The sequence below is a fragment of the Natrix helvetica genome (genome assembly GCF_964273705.1).
Source record: "Natrix helvetica genome assembly, chromosome: 16".
Lineage (NCBI taxonomy): Eukaryota > Metazoa > Chordata > Lepidosauria > Squamata > Natricidae > Natrix > Natrix helvetica.
This window is the reverse complement of record NC_138563.1, coordinates 2554521-2580183: the sequence shown is the minus strand read 5'-3', so window position 1 is coordinate 2580183 and position 25663 is coordinate 2554521. Positions and strand designations below refer to the sequence as shown.

Genomic DNA, 25663 nt, shown 5'->3' with positions numbered 1-25663 from the left:
AGAGCAGAATTCCAAAGAAGCGAAGCGGAGCTGGGACACTCCTACTTTTTCACACAATGGCCCTGCAAAGCAGGCCATGCTCTGAGACAGAGGCCAAAAAACTCGACGCTCTCCCCGTAATCTCATCCGGCCCCTGCAGAACGATCCCACTACACTTTCGTTTTCCAGAGTGGTTCAAGAGACTTTTTTTGTTGCAAATCTGTCCTTTTATTGGCTGTTGGATATACAATGCGATATAATGGACAAGATTCGGGGGAAATTAGTGAGCGCGGAAGTCATGCGGAGTAAAAGTGGGCAGCTCCCTCGCATCTAAGCTCCCAAGGTTAGGGTGGGAAGGATTGGGGGTGGATGACACTTCTTTTAGTGACCAAAGTTGCAACGGCCATTTGAGTACCGTTTTTGACACTTAACGACTTTTGTACCATCAAGGCGGTCAGGCGATCAAAATTTCAGAAGCCTCTGAACCGATTCGCAACAAGCAATGTCAGGTGTGGGAGGGGTGTATGGAAAGCCAGATTTGCTTAACGTCCCTCTTACGAACTTAATAACTGGTGCAGTTTGCTTAAATGACAGTGGCGAGGAAGGTAGGTAAAATGAACTGCGGGGGGGGGAGGGGAAGCTCACTCCGCCAAGAACTCGCTATACGACAGACATTGTGGTCGTAAGTCGAGGACTAGCAGAATTTCAAACCCAAAACACGGAACGAGGAAAAGAGAGCTCAGATGCAGCAGCTAACAACTCAATGGATGTTACTCCCGGACGTAAAAGATGGGGATGTAAAGTTCGAAGGGGGGGTGAGGAATGGCGCCTCCAGAAAAAACTTAGAAGGAAATGAAGAAGCCTCTTCCCTTGAGATTTCCACCAATGTCCACGCGACTCTTGCCACGCCGATCAAAAGATGGGCTAACCGTACAGCCGGCTCTTAGGATGGCTCCGTTCTTTGGCGCCGTCTCCCTGCGTAGATCTGCAAGAAAGGGACCAGGTTATAACCCCACAAGGCAGACATAGCATCTGTTACAATAGGGAGTCCTGTTAGGCCCGTAACAGGGCATGGTGGGTGTAGCTCCCCTCTCCCCTGTCCGTTTTTTGTTTGCAAGAGGCTGCAGGGATGCCTGCTAGGCCCAAAACGGGGAGGGGGTGAGTCATGGTCCTTTTCCCATGGATAAGAGATGCCCTTCTGCCCAGTCCCCCAAGTTTCCAGATTCTTGCATGAGGTACCCAGCGTGGGTGCTCCCTTGGCAGTTTATCTGGGCCTTGGTGGCTAAGTTGTCTGCTAGGATCAGTACGGGGTGGCTGGCGATGGTGGTCTGGATCCCTTCGAGGGCTCCGTGGCCTGCTTTGAGCTCTTACCGGTTGACGTCCTTGCATCATTCCTCTTCTGTCCACTGGCCTTCTGCCATCTGGGTCTCTATCTGGACTCTCCATCCGAGAAAACCGGCCTCCGGAACAATGGCGAGACGGTTCGCTTCCTTGAATGTTCTTCCCCTGGTTGCAGTCGGTGAAATCCGCCCCTGGGGGACTTCTGAAGGGACTCCGGTAGTCGGTATCCTGTCGGTAGGAGACAAATGTTAGTGATCAAATGAGATTTTAAGTGTGTTTGTGATAATTATACTGTTTTTATGACACTAGGGAAGAGGGGGAGTTCCTAATCTATATAATGTATATAAAAATGGCTGTGTGTGTCTGTCTGTCTGTGTGTGTGTATGTGTGTTGCAGTATAACTCTAGAAAGCCTCAAGCAATTTCAACCAAACTTGGTACACAGATGACTTACTCTCTGGGAACAAATACTGTAGGAGAATGGGGGAAAAGACACCCCTAAACCCCTCGTGATGTGAGTTCTGTTAAGATGCAGCCTGCTGTGCCTTTAAATGACTTCTAAAATGGCTTCCACTGTACAGCTCAGTAACGGCTTCACGGTACTCCACAAGGGGGCTCCCTCTGGTAAGGGGGAAAATCCAACATTAGAAATTACATTTAGTCCAGACATTCCCCCCCCCCCCCCCATAAATAAATATACGGACAACACGAGTGGGGAAATAAATGCACTCCGTTTTTTTAAAAAACAGAATCTATTTGTCGTCCCCGTCCTTGAATGAGAATTTAGGTATTTGAGCTTGCTCGGATACCATGAGGACTAAAAACTTAAAGTCTCACTTTTTCACAGGGAAACCCATCGGCCTGTTTTTGACCCCAAGGAGGCTACTGGAAAGCCTGCTAGGCCTAATGTAGCCTCCAGTACATTAGATGTTATGTTCAGCTCGCAAGGATAGGAGGTGCCCGTCTGCCCAGTGCCCCAAATGCCCAGCTCCTCGCATGAGGTACCTCGAGTGAGTGCTCCCTTGGCGGTTCATATGGACCTTGGTGGCTACGTTCTCTGCTAGGATAAGTATGTGGTGGCCGGAGATGGTGGTCTGGATCCATCGGAGGGCTCCATGGCCTGCTTGGATCTCTTCCTGGTTGACATTGGTTTGACATTCCTCTTGTGTCCACTAGCCTTCTGCCATCTGGGTCTCTATCTGGGCTCTCCAGCTGAGAAATCCAGCGTCCATGCCGATGGTGAGACTGTTCGGTTCCTGGAATAGGCATCCCCTGTTTGCGGTCGGTGACATCCACCCCTGGAGGACCTCTGATGGGAATCGATTTCTGGTAGTTGAATTGCTCCTGCCGTATTTCTGGGTAGGCAGGAGGAACCATTGGAAGGTCCTGGTATGCAGACGTGCCCCGTGAACGAGGGAGACGCAGGACACCATCTTGCCTAACAATTGTGAGACGAGGGCGAGAGGCACCGTTTGGTCCAATCGGATCCGGTTCGCCAGAGCGCTGATGCTGTCCTGGCGGTCCTGGGACAGGCAAACTATGCATGATGCCCTGTCTATAGATGCTGCTAGGTGGAGTATCCTGTCGGTAGGAGGCAAGTGGCTCTTGTCGTTCTTGACTTTGAATCCTTGATCCTCTGAAGGACCCTGAAGGACCCGGATCGTGATGAGTAGATCCTCTCTGGCGTGGAGGTGAGAGGCGGATTCGATCCACATGTCGGCCAGATAGCGTTGGACGGGAATAGGGATAATCCTGAGGTGAGCCAAGAGCATCACTAGTATCTTCGTGAGGGCTCTGTACTGGTAATGCTGCTTCGTGTTGCATATCCATAGAAATCATTGGTGAGTCGGAAGTATAGGGACGTGTAGGTATGTTTCGTTGAGATCTATTTACGTCAGGATGTCGCCCACCTGGATACTCTTTAGTATGGACTGGATTTTGAATCTCTTGTACACCAGATGCTTGGTGAGTCTTTTTAGGTGGAGTATCGGTCTCCAACTCATGGAAGCTTTGGGGACTACAATCCACAGTTGCTTCTGGTCCTCTGGAGGGTTGGCTCTGCAGACTTCTAGACGAGCCACGGAAGGGCCGACGTCCATTGCCTCTTAATGGCCATTTGGATTGGAACTGCTGCCTGCCCCTGCCTCTATATCTGGGGCTATCGGATTGGCGATCAGGTCGCTGGAAGTATGCCCTTTGCGGTTGTGGGCAGTCGTCTGCGGTGTCTGCTGCCCTAAAAGAAGGCTTCTGAAAGTAGGGTGAGGATCGCTTATTGGGGTTTTTGAACGTAGAGGGTAGGACTTTCTTTTTGTCTTTGGTCTCCACGAGTAAAGGCTCTAAGGCCTCTCCGAATAGCTTTTCACCTTTGAAGTGGGCACAGGCCAACTTCCACTTCGACTTATTGTCTGACTGCCAGTAACGGAGCCACAGCAGCCGTCTGGCTGTCACAGAGGAGCCGATGGCCCTGGACGCAAACTTGGCTGAATTCAGGGTGGCATCTGCAGAGAATTCTGCCGCCGCTATCAGGTTGTTGATGTCCTCGTGCGTCTGGAGGTCAGTGGCTGGGATTCTGGCTTGCATCTGTTTGAGCCAGAGCAAGGACGTTCTATTGAAGAAGGAAGCAGCCATTGCTGACCGAACCGCCCAGGCAGACGATTTATGGGCTTTGCAAAGCGTCAGTTCCATTTTCTTGTCTTCTGGTTTCAAAGCATCCACGTCATTGTATAGAATGGAGTCGGGGGCTAAGGCCGCCAAAGGCCCATCGACTGTTGGCGTTTCCAGTGCCGCTGTGAGGTTCGGAGCCACATTGTAGAGCTGTTTGTCAAATCCGCCAGGGGGTTGATACGTCCCTGGTTGGGCCCATTGTCGCCGGACGACATCCAGGAAAAACTTCGGGCAGGGGATCTCCTCCTTCTCTGTGGCGGGCTCTGAGAACAACAAATTATTAGGGTCAGGTAAGGCCGGATCTAAGCCGGCTGGATCTCCTCCTATCCGAGCAGTGGCCTTGGCTTTCTGGAGAAGCGTCTTAAACAAGGCAGGGCTGAAGAGACCTATGAAGCCATGGGGGTCTGGAGTCCCTCCTTTGTCTCCAGACAGTGGCAACTCTTTGCCGAGCGATTCTGGAATGCTCATGGAAGAAGTGGGAGCCTGTCCCTGGCATAAGGCATTGTTGGAGGCTGCAGAGGAAGCCGGGGATTGTTGTTGGATGCCTGCAGCAATGCCCTTAGCGATGGCCTCTGCGATGATCCGTCTCATCTGTGGGGTCATTTCCGGCTCCTGCGCCTTCTTTGGACAGAGTCCGGCCGTTGCAGGAGGGACGGCAGCCTCTGGGGTGGCAAGCTTTGCCCTCTTAGCAGCCGGCTCCTTCGAAGGACTTTCTGGCGGGAGCGGAGTGGAAGCAGGAGGAAGGGACAAAGGCTGAGCGGGCTCCACAACTGGCAGCTGCGGCTGAGAAACCTCCTCTCTGGCGCCATCTGGTGGACAAGACGGGATAGGCGTCTCACCTGCCTCCGTTAGAGGTTGCAACGGCTGGGGAGCGCTGGAAGCGGCAGCTCCGTCCACAAGGGGGCGCTCCTGCTCCTTTTCCCCTGCGGCGCCTACTGTGTCTGAAGCCTTGGGGGGAATTGGGGCGGCCTTCTTGGCGGCCTTCGGGGCCTTCTTAGCGGGCGGCGCCTTGGCCCGGGTCCTGGGCGAGGCTCTGGCCGGGGCCGGCTTGGGCATGGAGGGCGATCCAGTGGCCACACGGGGCCCGTGGGCGGCCACATCCAGCTTTTCCCCACTCACCGGCTCCTCGGGAGGCTCCATGGCCGGGAGGGGCTGTCCTGGAGAAGGAGAGGGGTCTCTCTGCTTCTCCTCAGGGGATCCGAGTCCGAAGGAGGGAAATGAGGGAAGGAGGCGATGCGGAGACTCGATTGGCTGCCTGTCTGAGGAGAAGCCGAGTTAACCCTTTCCCCGCCTTCCCTCTCGGCACACTCGGAGGATGGAATAGGCCACTCACCCTGCCGATCATGCAGAAGGCCCGCCCCTTCCTCCCTCAATGCAATTCACCTCTTCGTTATATATTTCTTCGGCCCCGAAATCTTTGCCCGATTTCCGCTTCCGGCTGAAATAGCAGCACCAGCTTGGGAAACGACGCCATGGCGCGAAAAGCAACTTTCCCGGCTCCCACCCCCGCCCTTTTGGGTCGGATGGTCTCGCCCGGGCCCCAACGTCCCATACGCGCTCTCCCGCCTCCCTCGCGTCAATTGGAAACGGCCCTGGATCCTCTCTGCGCGCGCAGAGTGGACGCGACCATTTGGGAGGGGAAGGGGTGAACGAAGGAAGGTCCCAAGAATGGAACAGGCCCAACAGCGTACCAAGAGTGAAATTACTCTAGAGCACGGAAGGAGGCGGGGCTTCTTTTAGCCTCGCCCACGAAGGCTTGGAGACACGCCCACGTGGATTACCTGCCTGATAGCAATAAAGTATTTTCCTTTCTTTTTCTTTCTCTTCGTTTCTCCATCCTTCCCTTTCCTTCCTTTTCTTTTTCATTCCTTCTTTTCTTTCTCCTTCCCCCCCCCCTTTTTCTTTTGCTCCTTTTCTTCCACCCTCCTTCCATTCTTTTCCCTTCCTTCTTTTTATTCTCCCTTCCTTTTTATTCCTCCCTTCCACTGGCATTTCTAAGCTGTGTCTTCCATTGAAAAGCTCTTTCCCGGCTCTTGGACTGAAAAGGCAGCGCTGGACTACACCACCCATCACCCACAGCCAGGGAGGACGGGGATTAATACACGCTGGAGACAGGGAAAAGGCGGGCGAGGTAGAAAAATATGCCCCGTCTTCTTTCTGCAGATTGCAAGACCTCATGCGACAGTGGGATCCCTAGTAGGTTTTCAGGACGATTTGCAAAGGATCAAAGGATCCTGGATCTACTCAGGATCCTGCTGCACCTGCCAGGTGCTTGGATCTAGTTGTCCGGTGGGGCTTCAAGGCTGTAAGCCATCGGGATCCGATGCCAGTTTCACCTCTGGAAGCCGCAAAACGACACCCATCCTGCCTCGGAGACAGAATTGGCTACTTCCTCCACCCACAAGATCCTTTATGATGTGGTTTACATGGTCTTCTTTTCAGAGCAGAATTCCAAAGAAGCGAAGCAGAGGTAGGACACTCCTACTTTTTCACACAACGACCCTGCAAAGTAGTCCAGGCTCAGAGACAGAGGCCGATAAACTCAAAGAAGCTCTCCCCGTAATCTCATTCGGCCCCTGCAGAGCGATCCCACTACCCTTTCGTTTCCCAGAGAAGTCCAAGAGACTTTTTTTTGGTTCTAAAGGCATCCTTTTATTGGCTGTTGGACACACAATGCGATATAACAGATGAGTTTCGAGGAAATTAGTGAGCGTGGAAGTCATGCGGGGAAAAAGTGGGCAACTCCCTGGCATCTAGGCCCCCGGGGTTGGGGTGGGAAGGATTGGGAGGGGGGTCTTTGAACCCATTAAAACAAAACGTGCAAGAACTTTATTGTGTGGCTAACTCACAAAGACAATTGTGGTGTTGTGTGAAGCAAGCTACATCATTTCTCAGCAGGCCTTCTCCCCCACTCAATTTGGTGAGGATTAGCCTCTTGCCTGCTCTGATCGGCTTAATGTCGGAAGCAAGAAAGGAGACCTCAAGAATTAAGTTACTTTGAGGATAAATTTGTGGGTTTGGGGGGTTTTTTGGGGGGGGGGGAGAAAGAAACGAGGCCAGAGAAATGTGGAAGGGCAGAGGAGGATATTTTTCTTTTCGGCAGTCCTCGAATTTACGACATTAGTGGCATTTCAAACCCAAAACACAGAACGAGGAAAGGAGAGCTCAGATACATCAGCTAAGAACTCACTGGATGTATAAGATGGGGATATAAAGTTTGAAGGGGGGGGTGGAGGAATTCCCCTCCCCCCCAAAAAAAACTTGGCAAGGAAAGAAGAAGGCTCTTCCCTTGAGATTTCCACCAATGTCCACGTGACCCTCGCCACGTGGGTCGAAAGATGGGCTAACCGTACTCCCGGTTCTTAGGATGGCTCCGCTCTTTGGCGCCGTCTCCCCGAGTACATCTGCAAGAAAGGGAACGGGTTACCACTTCACAAGAATCCCCGGGGATCGCGTGAGATTTTAGGAGATCATGAGCGAGTTTACAAACCTCCCCCCTGCAACGCAACATTTCTGGACCCTGGCACACCTGTTCTCAGATGATCCAGCATTAAATTGTGCAAATTTAATATATAATCTAGGCATGTTTGTGACAATTATACTGTTTTTATGACACTGGGGAAGGGGGGGAGTTCTAATATATATAGTGCATATAAATATGGCTCTCCCTCTGTTTTTTTGTGCATGTTGCAGCATAACTCTAGAAAGCCTCAAGCCATTTCAACCAAACTTGGTACACAGATGATTTACTCTCTGGAAACAAATACTGTAGGGGAAAGAGAGTCCTAATGCCCCTCGGGGTCTGTGTTCTGTTAAGATACAGCCTGTTGTGCCTTAAAATGGCTTCCACTGTACAGCGCAGTGGAGTAGCCATGGTAATGGCTTCACAGTCCTCCACAAGGGGCTCCCTCTGGTAAGGGGGAAAAACCAACGTTAGAAATTACATTTGGTCCGGACATTTTCCTCCCTAGAAATAAATACCTAGGACTAGAAGTTAAAAGTCTCCCTTTTTCACGGGGAAACCCACTGGCCTGTTTTTGGCCCCAGGAGGCTGCAGGTGTTTCAAAATGCACTTAAAACCGCTAAACAAGCACAAGCCATTACAAATTTAACTACATGCAAACAACAGGAACAGGAAGTGCCTCTCAGGAGCAAATGGAAGTAAATCCTAAAGTCACAAAACAAGGGAAATGGAGGCTAAAGAGGAATAAAGCTGCATACAAGGCAGACATAACACCTGTAAAAGCAGGGAACGGTGCTAAGCCAAAAATGGGGCATTCGGGGTGAAGCAACACCCCCCCACCCCCCCATGGTCCGGTTTTGGTCCCATGAGGATTCAGGGAGGGCAGTAAGGCCCACAACGGAGCATGGGGGGGTGCAGCTCCCCTCCACGGCCTTTTTGGTACCAGGTGGCTGCATGGAGGCCTGTTGGGCATAAAACGGGGTAAGTGGGGTATGGCTCCCCTCCCTAGAGACCTATTCTTTGGTCGCAGGAGGCTCATGGATGCCTGCTTGGACCAAAACGGGTCGTGGGGAGCACTTAAGTTCTGCTCGCACGGATAGGAGATGCCCTTCTTACCAGTGCCCCAAATGCCCAGCTTCTTGCATGAGGTACCTGGTGTGAGTGCTCCCTTGACGGTTCATATGGGCCTTGGTAGCTACGTTCTCTGCTCGGAGAAGTACGTGGTGGCCGGAGATGGTGGTCTGCATCCATCGGAGGGCTCTGTGGCCTGCTTGGATCTCTTGCCGGTTGTCGTTGGTTCGTCATTCCTCTTCTGTCCACTGACGACCTGCCACCTGGGTCTCTATGTGGCTTCTCCAACCAAACATACGGGCGTCCGTAGCGATCGCGAAACGGTTCGTTTCCTTGAATGGACATCCCCTGGTTGCGGTCAGTGACATCCGCCACTGGAGGACTTCTGACGGGACTCGGTCTCCGGTTGCTGAATTGCTCCTGCGGGATTTCTGAGTAGGCAGGAGGAACCATTGTAGGGTCCTGGTATCCAGATGTGCCCCGGGAACGATGGGGATGCAGGACACCATCTTGCCTAACAACTGTGAGACGAGGACGAGAGGCACCGTTTGGCCCGATCGGATCTGGCTCGCCAGAACGCTGATGCTGTCCCGGGACCGGAAAACTATGCATGATGTCGTCTCTATAGATGCCGCTAGGTGAAGCATCCTGTCGGTAGGAGGCAAGTGGCTCTTGTCGTTCTTGACTGTGAATCTCTGATTCCCTGAAGGATCCTGAAGGACCCAGATCGTGTTGAGCAGATCCTCTCTGGCGAGGAGGTGAGAGGACGATTCGATCCACACGTCGGCCAGATATTGTTGGACGGGAGTAGGGATAGTCCTGAGATGAGCTGAGAGCGTAGCTAGAATCTTTGTGAGGGCTCTCGACTGGGAATGCTGCTTCCCGTTGCATATCCATAGAAGTTGTTGGTGAGTCCGCAATATAGGGACGTGTAGGTATGTTTCGTTGAGATCTATTTACGTCAGGATGTCGCCCACCTGGATACTCTTTAGAATAGGTTGGATTTTGAATCTCTTGTACACCAGACGCTTGTTGAGTCGTATTAGGTGGACAATCGCTCTCCACCTCCTCGAAGCCTTTGGGACTCCAATCCCTAGTTGCTGCTGGTCCTCTGGAGACTTGGCTCTGAAGACCTCTGGAGGAGCGATTGGAGGACTGACTTCTGTTGCCCCGAATGGGCCGTTTGGATTGGAACTGCTGCCTGTCTCCATATCCGGACCTATCTGGGCGCTGGAAGAATGCTCCCTGCAGTTGTGAGTTGTCGCCTGTGGTGCCCGCTCCCTTGAAGGGAGGCTTCCGAAAGTTGGGCAAGGATCTCTGAACAGCGCGTTTGGACATAGAGGGCAGGACCTTCTTTTTGTCTTTGGTCTCTATGAGTATAGGCTCTAAGGCCTCTCCGAATAGCTTGTCACCTTTGAAGGGGGAACAGGCCAACTTCCACTTCAGCCTCATGTCTGACTGCCAGGGACGGAGCCACAGCAGCCGTCTGGTTGTCACGGAGGAGCCGATGGCCCTGGACGCGAACTTGGCCGAGTTCAGGGTGGCATCTGCAGAGAATTCTGCCGCCGCTATCAGGTTGTTGATGTCCTGGTGCGACTGGCGGTCGATGGCTGGGATTCTGGCTTGCATCTCTTTGAGCCAGAGCAAGGAAATTCTATTGAAGAAGGAAGCAGCCATCGCTGAGTTAACCGTCCAGGCAGCCGACTGATGGGCTCTGCGGAGCATCAGTTCTGTATTCCTATCTTCTGCTTTCAAATTATTGGCTGTCTCATTGTACCGACTGGGGTAGGAGGCTAAGGCCGCCACGGGCCCGTCGACTGTTGGTATTTTTAATGCCGCCGAGAGCTTCGGGCCCACATTGTAGAGCCGTTTGTCAATCTCGTCTGGGAGTTGACGCGCCCCTGGCACGGCCCATTGTTGCTCGATGATATCCTGGAAAAGCTTCGGGCAGGGGATCTCCTCCTTATCCGTGACGGGTTCGGAGAACAACAAATTATTGGGGTCAGATAAGGCTGGATCTGAGGCGGCTGGATCTGCTTCTATCCCAGCGGTGGCCTTGGCTTTCTGGAGAAGCGTCTTAAACAAGGCAGGGCTGAAGAGACCTACGAAGCCATGGGCGTCTGGAGTCCCTTCATTGTCTTCCGACGGTGGCAATTCTTTAGATCCCTCAACGATCGAGAGGGATTCTGGGATGCTCAGGGAAGAAGTCGAACCCTGGCATAAGGCGTTGGCAGAGGCCGCTGGGCGGTGTTGTTGCATGCCTGCGGCAATGCCTTGAGCGATGGCCTCTGAGATGATCCGTCTCATCTCCGGGGACATTTCCGTCTCTGCAGGAGGGACGGCGGCCTCTGGGGCGGCAGGCTTTGCCCTCTTAGCAGCCGGCTCCTCCGAAGGACTTTCCGGCGGGAGCGGAGTGGAAGCAGGAGGAAGGGGCGAAGTCTTCAGGGGAATTTGGGCGGCCTTCTTCACGGCCTTTGGGGCCTTCTTTGGACGGAGTCCGGCCGCTGCAGGAGGGACGGCAGCCTCTGGGGCGGCAGGCTTTGCCCTCTTAGCAGCCGGCTCCTCCGAAGGACTTTCCGGCGGGAGCGGAGTGGAAGCAGGAGGAAGGGGCGAAGTCTTCGGGGGAATTTGGGCGGCCTTCTTCACGGCCTTTGGGGCCTTCTTTGGACAGAGTCCGGCTGTTGCAGGAGGGACAGCAGCCTTTGGGGTGGCAGGCTTTGCCCTCTTAGCAGCCGGCTCCTTTGAAGGACTTTCCGGCGGGAGCGGAGTCGAAGCAGGAGGAAGGGACGAAGGCTGAGCGGGCTCCACCACTGGCAGCTGCGGCTGAGAAACCTCCTCTCTGGCGCCATCTGGTGGACAAGACGGGATAGGCGTCTCACCTGCCTCCGTTAGAGGTTGCAACGGTTGGGGAGCGCTGGAAGCGGCAGCTCCGTCCACAAGGCGGCGCTCCTGCTCCTTTTCCCCTGCAGCGCCTACTGTGTCTGAAGCCTTGGGGGGAATTGGGGCGGCCTTCTTGGCGGCCTTCGGGGCCTTCTTAGCGGGCGGCGCCTTGGCCCGGGTCCTGGGCGAGGCTCTGGCCGGGGCCGGCTTGGCCGTGGAGGGGGATCCGGTGGCCACGCGGGGCCCGGGGGCGGCCACATCCAGCTTTTCCCCACTCACCGGCTCCTCGGGAGGCTCCATGGCCGGGAGGGGCTGTCCTGGAGAAGGAGAGGGGGTCTCTCTAGGCGTCTGAAGGAGGAAGAGGGGAGAGGAGGAGCCTGGAGGAAGGAGACGCTGCCGAGCCTCGATTGGCTGTCTGTGCAGGGAGGCGGAGTTAACCGTCTCCCCGCCTCCCCCCCCCCTCTCTCTCTCGGCACACTCGCAGGATCGAATGGAGGGACAGAGAGATCACCTAGTCAAGCCCCCTGATCAGGCAACCTTTAAAAATAAAACAACTTCCAGGGATGGAGAAAGGAAGGAAGGAATAGAAAGAGGGAATGAGGGGGCAAACGAAGGAAGGAAGAAAAAAAGGAATAGCAGAGTAAAAGAATAATAGGACCATTGGAGGTCATCTAGTCCAGCCCCCTGGATCAGACGCTGTGACCCTTTCAGAGCAAGGTCTCTCTCCAATCCCTTCTTAAAAGCTTCCACTGTTAGGAGCAGGCGCAACTTCTCCAGGCAGGCAGTTCCGCTGGCTAAGGGTCCTCACCGCCACCCACCCCCCTCCCCACGTCCATCATGCACCCTGCTTCATTCATGCTTTCTGCAGCCTTGGAAACGCGTGCAAAGGCGGGGGGGGGGGGCATTTCCAAGTCCTGGACGGGGGAGGGGGCATTGCCCAATCAGTGCCAGCATGGCACAGGCAACTGGGGGGGCGAGGGGGGCTTGGTACGCAAACCCCCCCACCCCGTCCATCATGCAAACGACCCCCCCCTTCTTCCCTAAATGCAATTGCCCCCCACACCCACATTTCCTTCTCTTTTTCTTTTTTTTGCACATGGACCCCTTCCTTTTTTTAAATTCATTTTTATTATTATTCGTTTATTTATTTATTTTAATGATTTTGCATTTGGCCCGATTTCCGCCGAAAAGCAGCACCCGCGTCGGACGCGGCGCGAGCTTCCTGCAGCTTTCCCCCGCGGCCACTACCAACACCCCCGCCCGGCCGTTCGGATGGTCTCGTCCGAATCCCCCCCCCCAACGTCCCACCAGCAGAGCGCTTCCGCTTTCCCGCGCACCAATTGGAAAGGGACCGGAAGCTGGTGCGCGCAGAGAGGGCGCGACCATTTCGGAGGGGTAGGAAAGGAAGGACCAAGGAATCTACGGCTTCAGCTCGGAGGACTCTCCTTTCCTTCCTTCGGACTCGGATCCCCTGAGGAGACGCCTAGAGAGACCCCCCACCCCACCCCAGTTCTCCAGGACAGCCCCTCCCGGCCATGGAGCCTCCCGAGGAGCCGGTGAGTGGGGAAAAGCTGGATGTGGCCGCCCCCGGACCCCGCGTGGCCACCGGATCCCCCTCCACGGCCAAGCCGGCCCCGGCCAGAGCCTCGCCCAGGACCCGGGCCAAGGCGCCGCCCGCTAAGAAGGCCCCGAAGGCCGCCAAGAAGGCCGCCCCAATTCCCCCCAAGGCTTCAGACACAGTAGGCGCCGCAGGGGAAATGGAGCAGGAGCGCCCCCTTGTGGACGGAGCTGCCGCTTCCAGCGCTCCCCAGCCGTTGCAACCTCTAACGGAGGCAGGTGAGACGCCTATCCCGTCTTGTCCACCAGATGGCGCCAGAGAGGAGGTTTCTCAGCCGCAGCTGCCAGTTGTGGAGCCCGCTCAGCCTTCGTCCCTTCCTCCTGCTTCCACTCCGCTCCCACCGGAAAGTCCTTCGGAGGAGCCGGCTGCTAAGACGGCCAAGCCTGCCACCCCAGAGGCTGCCGTCCCTCCTGCAACAGCCGGACTCTGTCCAAAGAAGGCCCCAAAGGCCGTGAAGAAGGCCGCCCCAATTCCCCCCAAGGCTTCAGACACAGTAGGCGCCGCAGGGGAAAAGGAGCAGGAGCGCCCCCTTGTAGACGGAGCTGCCGCTTCCAGCGCTCCCCAGCCGTTGCAACCTCTAACGGAGGCAGGTGAGACGCCTAGCCCGTCTTGTCCACCAGATGGCGCCAGAGAGGAGGTTCCTCAGCCGCAGCTGCCAGTGATGGAGCCCGCTCAGCCTTCGTCCCTTCCTCCTGCTTCGACGCCGCTCCCGCTGGAAAGTCCTTTGGAGGAGCCGGCTGCTAAGAGGGCCAAGCCTGCCACCCCAGAGGCTGCCGTCCCTCCTGCAGCGGCCGGACTCTGTCCAAAGAAGGCCCAGGAGCCGGAAATGACCGCACAGATGAGACAGATCATCTCAGAGGCCATCGCTAAGGGCATTGCCGCAGGCATCCAACAACACCTCCCGGCTTCCTCTGCAGCCTCCAACAATGCCTTATGCCAGGGACAGACTCCTCTTGCTTCCATGAGCATCCCAGAATCCCTCAAGAAAGACTTGCCACTGTCTGAGGACAAAGGAGGGACTCCAGACCACCCTACCTACATAGGTCTCTTCAGCCCTGCCTTGTTTAAGACGCTTCTCCAGAAAGCCAAGGCCGCCGCTGGGATAGGAGGAGATCCAGCCAGCTTAGATCCGGCCTTACCTCACCCCATTAATTTGTTGTTCTCAGAGTCCGCCACGGAGAAGGAGGAGGTCCCCTGCCCGAAGATTTTCCTAGAAATCATCCAGCGACAATGGATTCAACCAGGGACGTTTCAATCCCCTAGCGGATATGAGATAGGGCTCTACAATATGGAACCGAACCTCACAGCGGCATTGGAAACGCCAAAAGTTGATGGGCCTTTGGCGGCCCCCAACTCCATTCTATGCAATTACGCGGATGCTTTGATGCCAGAGGACAAGAAAGCGGAGCTGTCGCTCTCCAGAGCCCATCAATCGTCTGCCTGGGCGATTAAGTCAGCGACGGCTGCTTCCTTCTTCAATAGAATTTCTTTGCTCTGGCTCAAACAGATGCAAGCTAGAATCCCAGCCACCGACCTCCAGACGCACGAGGACATCAGCAACCTGATAGCGGCGGCAGAATTCTCTGCAGATGCCACCCTGAACTCGGCCAAGTTCGCGTCCAGGGCCATCGGCTTATCCCTGACAGCCCGACGGATGCTGTGGCTCCGTGGCTGGAAGTCAAGCAATAAGTTGAAGTGGAGGTTGGCCTCTTCCTCCTTCAAAGGAGACAAGCTATTCGGACCGGCCTTAGAGCAGTTACTCGTGGAGACTAAAGACAAAAAGAAAGTCCTACCCGCTACGTTCAAAAACCCCAATAAGCAATCCTCGTCCAAGGGTCAGAAGCCTTCCGTCAGGGGAAAGAAAAATGCACAAAAGTCCTCACAACCGCAGAGGGCATACGTCCAGCGACCTGTTTTCCAACCCAATAGGCCCGGATATGGAGACAGGAGCGGGCAGCAGTTCCAATCCAAACGACCATATCGGGGCAATGGAAGTCGGCCCTTCCTTGGCTCATCTAGAGGTCTGCATAAACTCGCCCAGATCCTAAACTTCAGAGGACCAGCAGCAACTATGGATTGGAGTCCCAAAGGCTTCGAGGAGGTGGAGAGCGATTATCCACCTAATACGACTCAACAAACGTCTGCTGTACAAGAGATTCAAAATCCAACCCATTCTAAAGAGTATCCAGGTGGGCGACATCCTGACGTAAATAGATCTCAACGAAACATACCTACACGTCCCTATATTGCGGACTCCCCAACAACTTCTATGGATATGCAACACGAAGCAGTATTCCCAGTCCAGAGCCCTCAAGAAGATTCTAGCTACGCTCTCGGCTCATCTCAGGACTATCCCTATTCCCGTCCAACAATATCTGGCCGACATGTGGATCGAATTGTCCTCTCACCTCCCCACCAGAGAGGATCTACTCAACACGATTCGGGTCCTTCAGGGTCCTTCAGGGAATCAGGGATTCACAGTCAAGAACAACAAGAGCCACTTGCCTCCTACCGACAGGATGCTCCATCTAGCAGCATCTATAGAGACGACATCATGCATAGTTTGCCTGTCCCAGCACGGCCAGGACAGCATCAGCGTTCTGGCGAAGCGGATCCAAACGGTGCCTCTCGTCCTCGTCTCACAATTGTTAGGAAAGATGGTGTCGTGCGTCTCCATTGTTCCCGGGGCACATCTGGATACCAGGACCCTACAATGGTTCCTTCTGCCTACCCAGAAATCCCGCAGGAGCAATTCAGCTACCAAAGAGCGAGTCCCGTCAGAAGTCCTCCAGTGGCAGATGCCACCGACCGCAACCAGGGGATGCCTGTTCCAGGAAATAAAGAGTCTCGCCATCGGTACGGACGCTGGATTTCTCAGCTGGAGAGCCCAGATAGAGACCAAGATGGCAGAAGGTCAGGGGACAGAAGAGGAATGACGAACCAACCGGGAAGAGATCCAAGCAGGCCACGGAGCCCTCCGATGGATCCAGACCACCATCTCCGGCCACCACGTACTTCTCCGAGCAGAGAACGTAGCCACCAAGGCCCATATGAACCGCAAAGGGAGTACCCACTCCAGGTAAATCATGTGAGAAGCCGGGCATTGGGCAGACGGGCATCTCCTATCCATGCAAGGAGAATATAACTCGGAAACATCCAATGTACAGGAGCCCCATTTGGGGCCTTGCAGGACTCCCTGCAGCCTCCTGATACGAAAAATGGGCCAGCGGGGGACTATATCTCCCTGTCCCGTTTTGGGCCTCCTGATAGGAAAAATTAGCCAGCAGGGGAGTACACCTCCCTGTCCCGTTTTGGGCCTTGCAGGACTCCTGCAGCCTCCTAGTATCAAAAATGGGCCAGCGGGGGACTATATCTCCCCGTCCCGTTTTGGGCCCTGCATGACTCCCTGCAGCCTCCTGATATGAAAAATGGGCCAGCGGGGGGCTACACCTCCCTGTCCCGTTTTGGGTCTTGCAGGCATCCCTGCAGCCTCCTAGTATCAAAAATAGCCAGCGGGGGACTACACCTCCCTGTCCCGTTTTGGGCCTTGCAGGACTCCCTGCAGCATCCTGGTATCAAAAATGGGCCAGCAGGGGACTATATCTCCCTGTCCCGTTTTGGGCCTCCTGATAGGAAAAATTAGCCAGCAGGGGAGTACACCTCCCTGTCCCGTTTTGGGCCTTGCAGGACTTCTGCAGCCTCCTAGTATCTAAAATAGCCACCGGGGACTACATCTCCCTGTCCCGTTTTGGACCCTGCAGGACTCCTGCAGCCTCCTAGTATCAAAAATGGGCCAGCGGGGGACTACACCTCCCTGTCCCGTTTTCAGCATAGCAGTCCTCCCTGCAGCCTCCTGATATGAAAAATGGGCCAGCGGGGGGCTACACCTCCCTGTCCCGTTTTGGGCCTAGCAGTCCTCCCTGCAGCCTCCTGATAGGAAAAATTAGCCAGCAGGGGAGTACACCTCCCTGTCCGTTTTGGGCCTTGCAGGACTCCTGCAGCCTCCAAGTATCAAAAATGGGCCAGTGGGGACTACACCTCCCTGTCCCGTTTGGGGTCTCCTGATACGAAAAATGGGCCAGCGGGGGACTACACCTCCCTGTCCCGTTTTGGGTCTTGCAGTCCTCCCTGCAGCCTCCTGGTATCAAAAATGGGCCAGCGGGGACTACACCTCCCTGTCCCGTTTTGGGCCTCCTGATAGGAAAAATTAGCCAGCGGGGGACTACACCTCCCTGTCCCGTTTTGGGTCTTGCAGTCCTCCCTGCAGCCTCCTGGTATCAAAAATGGGCCAGCAGGGGACTATATCTCCCTGTCCCGTTTTGGGCCTCCTGATAGGAAAAATTAGCCAGCAGGGGAGTACACCTCCCTGTCCCGTTTTGGGCCTTGCAGGACTTCTGCAGCCTCCTAGTATCTAAAATTGCCACCGGGGACTACATCTCCCTGTCCCGTTTTGGACCCTGCAGGACTCCTGCAGCCTCCTAGTATCAAAAATGGGCCAGCGGGGGGCTACACCTCCCTGTCCCGTTTTGGGCCTCCTGATAGGAAAAATTAGCCAGCAGGGGAGTACACCTCCCTGTCCCGTTTTGGGCCTTGCAGGACTCCTGCAGCCTCCTAGTATCAAAAATGGGCCAGTGGGGACTACACCTCCCTGTCCCGTTTGGGGCCTCCTGATAGGAAAAATGGGCCAGCGGGGGACTACACCTCCCTGTCCCGTTTTGGGTCTTGCAGTCCTCCCTGCAGCCTCCTGATATGAAAAATGGGCCAGCGGGGACTATACCTCCCTGTCCCGTTTTGGACCCTGCAGGACTCCTGCAGCCTCCTAGTATCAAAAATGGGCCAGCGGGGGGCTACACCTCCCTGTCCCGTTTTGGGCCTCCTGATAGGAAAAATTAGCCAGCAGGGGAGTACACCTCCCTGTCCGTTTTGGGCCTTGCAGGACTCCTGCAGCCTCCTAGTATCAAAAATGGGCCAGTGGGGACTACACCTCCCTGTCCCGTTTGGGGCCTCCTGATAGGAAAAATGGGCCAGCGGGGGACTACACCTCCCTGTCCCGTTTGGGGCCTAGCAGGCCACGCTGCAGACTTCCTGGGTCAAAAACGGCCAGTGGGGGAGAACTGCACCCCCCCCACACACACACACACCGTTTTGGCCCTATCAGCTTCGCTGCTCTTAGAGGTGTTACGTCTGCCTTGCGGAGTGATAAACCCGTCCTTTTCTTGCAGATGGACTCAGGGAGACGGCGCAAAAGAACGGAGCCATCCTAAGAGATATCCCATCTTTTGATCGGCGTGGCAAGAGTCGCGTGGACGTTGGTGGAAATCAAGGGGAACCGCTTTTCCTTGCCAAGTTTTTTTTTGGGGGGGGGGGATTCATTCCTCTCCCCTCTTCAAGGTTTATATCCCCATCTTATACGTCCGGGAATGACGTCCAGGGAGTTCTTAGCTGATGTATCCGAGCTCTCCGTGTTTTGGGTTAGTGTCTTAAGTAAGGGACTGCCGAAAAGGAAAATGTTCCTCTCTGCCTTTCCCCACATGCATTTTTCTGCCCTTGTCCCTTCTTCCTGTCCTTTCCCCCCCCCCAAAAAAAAAAAACCCCACCCAGAAATTTTATCTTCAAACTAACTTAGTGTGAATGCCCTGTGGAGAAATGATCCAGCTTGCATCACACAATGTCACAGTTGTCTTGTTTGTGGGTTAGCCACACAATAAAGTTCCTGTACGTTTTGTTTTAAGGGGTTCAAAGAAATCTCCCCCCCCCCCCAATCTTTCCCACCCTAACCTTGGGGGCATAGATGCCAGGGAGCTGCCCACTTTTCCTCCGCTTGACTTCCATGCTCCCTAATTTTAGTTGAATCTCGTCTGTTATATCGCATTGTGTGTCCAATAGTTAATAAAAGGACAGATTTAGAACACAAAAAAGTCTCTTGGACTTCTCTGGGAAACGAAAGGGTAGTGGGATCGCTCTGCCGGGGCCGGATGAGATTACGGGGAGAGCGTCTTTGAGTTTATCGGCCTCTGTCTCTGAGCCTGGCCTGCTTTGCAGGGCCGTTGTGTGAAAAAGTAGGAGTGTCCTACCTCTGCTTTGCTTCTTTGGAATTCTGCTCTGAAAAGAAGACCATGTAAACCACATCATAAAGGATCTTGTGGGTGGAGGAAGTAGCCAATTCTGTCTCCGAGGCAGGATGGGTGTCGTTTTGCGGCTTCCAGAGGTGAAACTGGCATCGGATCCCGATGGCTTACAGCCTTGAAGCCCCACCGGACAACTCGATCCAAGCACCTGGCAGGTGCAGCAGGATCCTGAGTAGATCCAGGATCCTTTGATCCTTTGCAAATTGTCCCGAAAACCTACAAGGGATCCCGCTGTCGGATGAGGTCTTGGAAGCTGCAGAAAGAAGCTGCAGAAAGTATTTTTCTACCTCCCGCGCCTTTTCCCCATCTATCATATTAGCTACTAATCCCTGTCCTCCCTGGCTGTGTGTGATGGGCGGTGTAGTCCAGCGCTTCCTTTTCAGTCCAACAGCCGGGAAAGCTTTTCAATGGAAGACACAGCTTAGAAATGCCAGTGGAATGGAGGGAGGGAGGAAGAAAGGGAAAAAAGAAAGAAAAGGTAGAAGGAGAAAGGAAGAAAAGGGGGGAATGAAAAATAAAAGGAAGGGAGGGAGGAAATTGGGAAGGAGAAGGATGGAAGGAGGAAGGAGCAAAAGAGGAGGAAGGAAAAATAAAGAAAAGGTAGAAGGAGAAAGGAAGAAAAGGAATGAAAAAGAAAAGGAAGGGAGGGAGGAAATTGGAAAGGAGAAGAAGGGAGGGAGGAGCAAAAGAAAAAGAAAAGGAAGGAATGAAAAAGGAAATTGGGAAGAGGAAAAGGAAAAAAGGAAGCAAGGAGAAAAAGAAAAAGGAAGGAAGAAGAAAGGGAGGGAAGAGAAAGATTAGGAAGGAAGGAAAAAAGAATTAAAGAAAAACGAAAAAAAATATTTTATTTCCAATGCACGTGGGCGTGTCCCCAAACCTTCGTGGGCGTGGCTAAGAGGAAGCCCCGCCTTCTTCCGGGATTCAGGCTAATTTCATTCTTTCTACGTTGTTGGGCCTCTTCCATTCCATTTCCTTTTCCCCCTCCCTCCCCAAATGGTCGCGCCCTCCCTGCGCGCGTCGGAGCCGGGGACCGTTTCCCATTGGCGCGAGGGGGGAGGCGGAAGCGCTGCGGATGGAACGTTGAGGTCCCGGGCGAGACCATCCTGCCACCCGGGCGGGGGTGGGCCCCGGGGAAAAGTTGCTTTTCGCGCCATGGCGCCGTGTCCGAAGCTGGTGCTGCTTTTCAGCGGGAAGCGGAAATCGGGCAAAGATTTCGTGGCCGAAGAAATCCAAAGCCGGTAAAACGAAAATGAATTTTAAAAAAAAGAAAGGGGTGCATGTGCAAAAAAAGAAAAGAAAAGAAAGAAAATATGGGGGGGGAGATTGCACTTAGGGAGGAAGGGGGCGGGGCGTTTGCATGATGGGCCGGTGGGATATAATTTGGGGGGTAAACTGCTCCTGTCTCTGGAGGCTCTACCCCACTCTTTCCAAGCTAAGCAGGGCAGAAATGGGAACTGGCTCAATAGCTCCCAACTTGCAGCCTCTTTCCAGGGTTTGAAGATTGCTTGGCCTGTTTTGGGGGGCATTGGGGAAGGGGGGGATAGACTGCCGCTGGCTAGGGAGGCTCTCTTCTGGTTCTTTTGACTGCTGACCTCCTTTTTCTTGTCTTTTTTTTTTTTTGCAGGTTGGGGTTGGACGTTTGCACCATTCTCCGCTTATCCGGCCCTCTGAAAGAGCAGTATGCAAAGGTGATTTTGATTTTAAACTGATTTATTGTGCCTATAGATGATAGATAGATAGATAGATAGATAGATAGATAGATAGATAGATAGATAGATAGATAGATAGATAGATAGATAGATAGATAGATAGATAGATAGATAGATAGATGATAGATGATAGATAGATAGATAGATAGATAGATAGATAGATAGATAGATGATAGATAGATGGGATAGATAGATAATAGATAATAGAGAGAGATAGATGATAGATAGATAGATAGATAGATAGATAGATAGATAGATAGATAGACAGACAGACAGACAGACAGACAGACAGACAGACAGATATGATAGAGATAGAGATGATATAGATATAGATATAGATATAGATGATATAGATATAGATAGTTTTTGGGGTAGATTCTGGATTTATTTGAGGCCGACACCCTTATCAAATAGGTATTTAGGCCCTTATTAATTTTTAGGCCCCCGTTACATTTTAAATTATTAAATTTAAAATTTTAGGCTCTTATTACATTTTAAATTATGCAATTTAAAATTCAGGCCCTTGTGACATTTTAAATTATTAAATTTTAAAATTCAGGATCTTATTACATTTTAAATTATGAAAATTAAAATTCAGGCCCTTGTGACATTTTAAATTATTACATTTAAAATTTGGGCAGGCAGATAGATAGAAGTCCCCTTCTTCTTTTGCCCTCCATCGTCCCCAGCATGAGGCTCTTCTCCAGGGAGTCCTTCTTCCTTCTCATCAGTTGGCCAAAGTCTTTGAGTTTCCTCTTCAGGATCTGGCCTTCTAAAGAGCAGCCGGGGTGGATCTCCTCTAGGACTGACCGGTTGGATGGCCTTGCAGTCCAAGGGACTCAATGCAGGCGTCTCCTTCTCCAGCACCAGAGTTCAAAGGCCTCCATTCTTTGAGCCTTCCTTATGATCCAACCATCCATTACAACTGGGAAAACCAGAGCCTTTGATTGGCAGGGTGATATCTCTGCTTTTGGGATACTTGCGATATTTTGGGATATTAGGCAGTTGCATTTGGAGAATTTCAGAGGATTTTTTTTTTTTTTGGCACCCAGGAGCACGGCCTGGACTTCCAGCGGCTTTTAGACGCCACCGATTACAAGGAACTGTATCGCGAAGACATGATCCGTTGGGGCGAAGAAAGGCGCCAGAACGATCCCGGTTTCTTTTGTCGCATTGTGGTGGAAAGCGTGACACAACCCATCTGGGTAAGGCCAGGCTGAATATACAGGTAGACCCCCGACTTACGACCACAGCTGAGGCCAAAGTTACGAAGCAAGGCTGTTTTTAAGCGAGTTTAGTCCCAACCTTTCCTGCGATTGTTGTTAAGCGAATCACGGCGACGTGATTAAGCTAGTCCCGCGGTCACCTTCCCCATCGACTTGGTTTGTCGGAAGGTCACAAAAGACGGGGGTCAGATGACACACACACACACACACCAGAGGGACGCCGCGACCGTCGTAAATACGAGCCAGCGGCCTTGAATTTTGATCACGTGGCCAACTTCGACCGGTCGCTCAGCGGATCGTCGTAAGTCGGGGTCTGCTCGTAGTTGCCTTCTGGACCAACACCCACCTTGGTCCTTGCTGTCCTGGGCTAATCGGATGGAGCTAATCGGTTTAACAACAGCAGAATTTGAACTCAAGTCCCCGAGAGTTCAATAATTTCTGTTTTTAATGTTCGTTCTCTCCCGATCTTTGGCAACGCAGATCGTGAGCGACACCCGGCGGTCCTCGGATGTGGAGTGGTTCCGTGACGTGTACGGGGATATAGTTCAAATTGTGCGGGTGATTGCCACAGAGGAGACTCGGAGAAGGCGGAACTGGGTCTTCGTGGCAGGTAAAAATTAGATTGTCCGAATGCGTTTGGGTGTATCCGCCGAAAGGTGGATAAAGCTGCTCTCCTTCTATGGAGCTAGTCCAGAACAAAATCAGAACGTAGAATAGAGTATATTTTCTATTCTATATGTAGAATATAGATGGGAAAGGATAGGATAGAAATTAGAATGGAATGGAATGGAATAGAGGAATGGAAAATAGGGACAGGAACATAATAGAATAGAATAGAAATTGGAATGAAATAGAAATTGGAATGGAATGGAATAGAATAGAATAGAATAGAGAAATGGAAAATAGGAGTAGAATAGAAGAGAGGAATGGAAAATAGGAAGAGAAGAGAGGAATGGAAAATAGGAATAGACTAGAACAGAATAGAATTGGAATAGAATAGAATAGAGGAATGGAAAATAGGAATAGAATAGAATAGGAATATAGGAATGGAAAATAGAAATAGAATAGGACGGAATAGAATAGGAATAGAATAGAGAAATGGAAAATAGGAATAGAATAGAATAGGAATATAGGAATGGAAAATAGGAATAGAATAGAACATAATAGAAGAATAGAATAGAGAAATGGAAAATAGGAATAGAATAGAATAGGAATATAGGAATGGAAAATAGAAATAGAATAGGATGGAATAGAAGAATAGAATAGAGAAATGGAAAATAGGAATAGAATAGGAGGAATGGAAAATAAGAATAGAATAGAAAATAGGAAAGGAAATAGGAATAGAATAGAATCAGAATATAGTTAGAATAAAAATAGAGTATTTTATTTGGCCAAGTGATACCCAAGGAATCTGTCTCTGGGGCAGAATTTTTCAGTGTTAAGATTTGTACGTAAAAGAGATCAAAGTTTCCGGGATATTTATTTAATCAGGGAAAGCGTTATCAGTCCTCGAGTCCCAAAATCTTTAATTTGGGGGCGCTAAGTTTCTAGTCCTTAAGGAAGTCGAGGGCGGCCTCTTCCAATGTGTGTGTGTGCGCGCGCACACAGGTTTGCAAAAGCCTCCGGTTTTCAATTCGACACGAAGGTCTGACGTTCAATCTCTTTCCCTTCTCCCGTCTTTTTTCTCCGCTCTGCCAGGAATTGACGATGCTGAATCCGAGTGCGGCTTGGACCAAGGCACCCCTTACGACTGGGTGGTCACCAACGACGGTGACCAGCTGTCCCTGGACGCACAGCTGGAGAAACTGCTCCAGTTTATCCAGACCAAACTTTAGGACCCTCTGTATTTCTCCTTCTCTCTCGCTCTCTTTCCCCTCGCCCCCGCCGTAGCTCTTTTGGGGAGGGGGCTTAGGCTGGGGGCTCTTGGCTGAAGGACCAAAGAGGAGTGAAGACGTTGGAGCAGGAGGCCCTTCCCAAACAAGGAGACACCCCCCAACCCCTCCCCCAGGCAAGGACCGGTCAGGTTAAACTTTGCTATACGGCTTCTTACCTGGAATGAAGAGTCCATTCCAGAAAGTGCCATAATCCGGTGCCGGTTTTCCATCCATCCCTCCCTTTCTCTCTCTCTCCCTCCATCTATCTCCTATCTATCTATCAATCATCTATCTATCTATGTATTTCTATCATCTATCTATCTATCTCTATCATCTATCTATCTATCTATCTCATCTTTCTCTCTTCTATCATCTACATTATCTATCTATCTCTATTTTCTATCTCTCTTCTATTTACTATCTCATCTATCTCTATTTCTCTCCCTCCCTTCTTTCCCCCCTCTCTATCTATCTACTATCCATCCTCTCTTTCCTATTATCTACCTTATCTATATTTTCTATCACTCTTCTACATTATCTATTTCTCCCCCTCACCCCTCTCTCTCTCTCTCTATCTACTCTCTATCTCTACCTATCTCATCTATCTATCTTCTCTCTCTCTCCTCTATTATCTGTGTTATCTATCTATATCTATTTTCTATCTCTCATCTATCCATCTATCTTTCTCTCCCTACCATCCCAAGGGCATCTCAGGACGAAGATTAAATCCCCAAATTTCGATATGTCTCAATTCTTCCCTTCCTCTCCCCCCCCCCCCCAAATTAGTGGAAGGGATAATGGGGTTTCCATTCCCCCCCCCCCAAACCTCCTTTGAGATGAGAACAGTACCGCTTCACGCCACCAGGGGGCAGGACAATCCCAGTTTAGCTTTTTGCCACATTCCAAATATCCTGATTTTCTATTTAGCTCGCTTGGAGGTTGAATTTTCATGCAAGTTTCTCCCCCCCCCCCTGCTGATTTGATGCCTGGGGGGGGGAAGAATCCCATGGGGGGGGGGAACACCCAAGACAGTCAGGTGGAAAATCCCATTTCTCCCACTCCAGATATTCCCACTGGAGATTGAAAATACTCCCAATGCTACGGTCCTCTGTGGTTGCATGCTTGCCGCGAACAGATGTAGAAGCTACCTTGTCGTGCCTTATTCTCGTCCGTCACTCCGACTTCCTCCTCCTCTTCCTCTTTGCTTCGTTCTTTCGTTCTTCCTCCAATTCCCCCTTGCCCGTTGCAAGAACACCAACTTCTCCTCCGGCGAAATGCTCCTCTGCCACGGGTGGGTGGGGGGATTTCATTCCAGACAAACGTGAAGGGAGACCCCCCAAAATTGAAAGAAGCTTTTGAAAATTTTGCATTTTGCAGCGCCCCCCCCCCTCCCGAGTTTTTAATCCCTGCTGAATTCCCTCCACCCTCTCCGGTGCCGGGTTTTTGATGGAACTGTGGCGCAAGAGCCCTGGGGGCTTAAAATAAGTTGGCCACTAAGCAGATCGGCTGGGGGGGGGAGTCAGGAAGTGGACAGACTGAATTTGCAAGTGGTGAACAGTTTTGCAAGAGTGCTGCATTTTGGGGGGGGGGGAGCAGGGGTGGAGAAACTTGGGGAGGGGGCTGTTTTCAGCTTGGATGCCCCCCCTTTTTTTTCTGAATGGGAAATACCCTCCCAGCTGTTTGCAAAGACCCTCCCCAATTCCTCTGCCTC

General features: G+C 52.3%; 3 protein-coding genes and 1 long non-coding RNA gene across 7 annotated transcripts; 2 read left to right on the top strand and 2 right to left on the bottom strand.

Moving 5' to 3' along the window:
* Positions 1-183: 183 nt before the first annotated feature.
* LOC309399891 (uncharacterized protein) lies at positions 184-11764 on the bottom strand. Of its 3 annotated transcripts, XM_081968080.1 has the most exons (4): positions 10987-11764; positions 2325-4973; positions 1351-1548; positions 184-964 (listed from the first exon to the last, which is right to left on the bottom strand). In XM_081968080.1, the coding sequence occupies exons 1-4, from the start codon at positions 11695-11697 to the stop codon at positions 923-925; spliced, it is 3600 nt and encodes a 1199-aa protein (XP_081824206.1). In that variant the 5' UTR covers positions 11698-11764; the 3' UTR covers positions 184-922. The 3 variants fall into 3 exon arrangements, with proteins under 3 accessions (XP_081824206.1, XP_081824207.1, XP_081824208.1); XM_081968081.1 differs by lacking the exon at positions 1351-1548; XM_081968082.1 differs by lacking the exons at positions 184-964; positions 1351-1548; positions 2325-4973 and adding an exon at positions 6937-7387 and having other exon boundaries at positions 8599-11764.
* Positions 11765-12740: 976 nt separating this feature from the next.
* LOC309399763 (uncharacterized protein) lies at positions 12741-18933 on the top strand. 2 transcript variants are annotated; one of them, XM_081967862.1, is made up of 3 exons: positions 12741-13790; positions 13827-16094; positions 18238-18933. In XM_081967862.1, the coding sequence occupies exons 1-3, from the start codon at positions 12933-12935 to the stop codon at positions 18277-18279; spliced, it is 3168 nt and encodes a 1055-aa protein (XP_081823988.1). In that variant the 5' UTR covers positions 12741-12932; the 3' UTR covers positions 18280-18933. The 2 variants fall into 2 exon arrangements, with proteins under 2 accessions (XP_081823988.1, XP_081823987.1); XM_081967861.1 differs by having other exon boundaries at positions 12741-16094.
* LOC309399764 lies at positions 17059-18241 on the bottom strand. Its single transcript, XR_014176572.1, has 3 exons — positions 18000-18241; positions 17717-17888; positions 17059-17320 (listed from the first exon to the last, which is right to left on the bottom strand). It is a non-coding gene; the product is annotated as an uncharacterized lncRNA (long non-coding RNA).
* Positions 18934-19953: 1020 nt separating the features above from the next.
* On the top strand, positions 19954-25657 carry PMVK (phosphomevalonate kinase). Its single transcript, XM_081968085.1, has 5 exons — positions 19954-20381; positions 20768-20831; positions 21905-22057; positions 22559-22688; positions 23777-25657. The coding sequence occupies exons 1-5, from the start codon at positions 20137-20139 to the stop codon at positions 23911-23913; spliced, it is 729 nt and encodes a 242-aa protein (XP_081824211.1). The 5' UTR covers positions 19954-20136; the 3' UTR covers positions 23914-25657.
* The last annotated feature ends 6 nt before the right edge of the window (positions 25658-25663 follow it).

Bases quoted from the DNA above. Each gene is read 5' to 3' on its own strand.
- PMVK (XM_081968085.1), top strand. From the start codon at position 20,137: ATGGTCGCGCCCTCCCTGCGCGCGTCGGAGCCGGGGACCGTTTCCCAT. The intron at 20,382-20,767 runs GTAAAACGAAAA...TTTTTTTTGCAG, and splicing joins GCCGAAGAAATCCAAAGCCG to GTTGGGGTTGGACGTTTGCA. The intron at 20,832-21,904 runs GTGATTTTGATT...TTTGGCACCCAG, and splicing joins TGAAAGAGCAGTATGCAAAG to GAGCACGGCCTGGACTTCCA.
- LOC309399891 (XM_081968080.1), bottom strand. From the start codon at position 11,697: ATGGAGCCTCCCGAGGAGCCGGTGAGTGGGGAAAAGCTGGATGTGGCC. The intron at 4,974-10,986 runs GTGAAGAAGGCC...CCCGCTAAGAAG, and splicing joins CAAAGAAGGCCCCAAAGGCC to GCCCCGAAGGCCGCCAAGAA. The intron at 965-1,350 runs GTAAGAGCTCAA...CCTTTCTTGCAG, and splicing joins TGATGCAAGGACGTCAACCG to ATCTACGCAGGGAGACGGCG.
- LOC309399763 (XM_081967861.1), top strand. From the start codon at position 12,933: ATGGAGCCTCCCGAGGAGCCGGTGAGTGGGGAAAAGCTGGATGTGGCC. The intron at 16,095-18,237 runs GTAAATCATGTG...CTTTTCTTGCAG, and splicing joins AAAGGGAGTACCCACTCCAG to ATGGACTCAGGGAGACGGCG.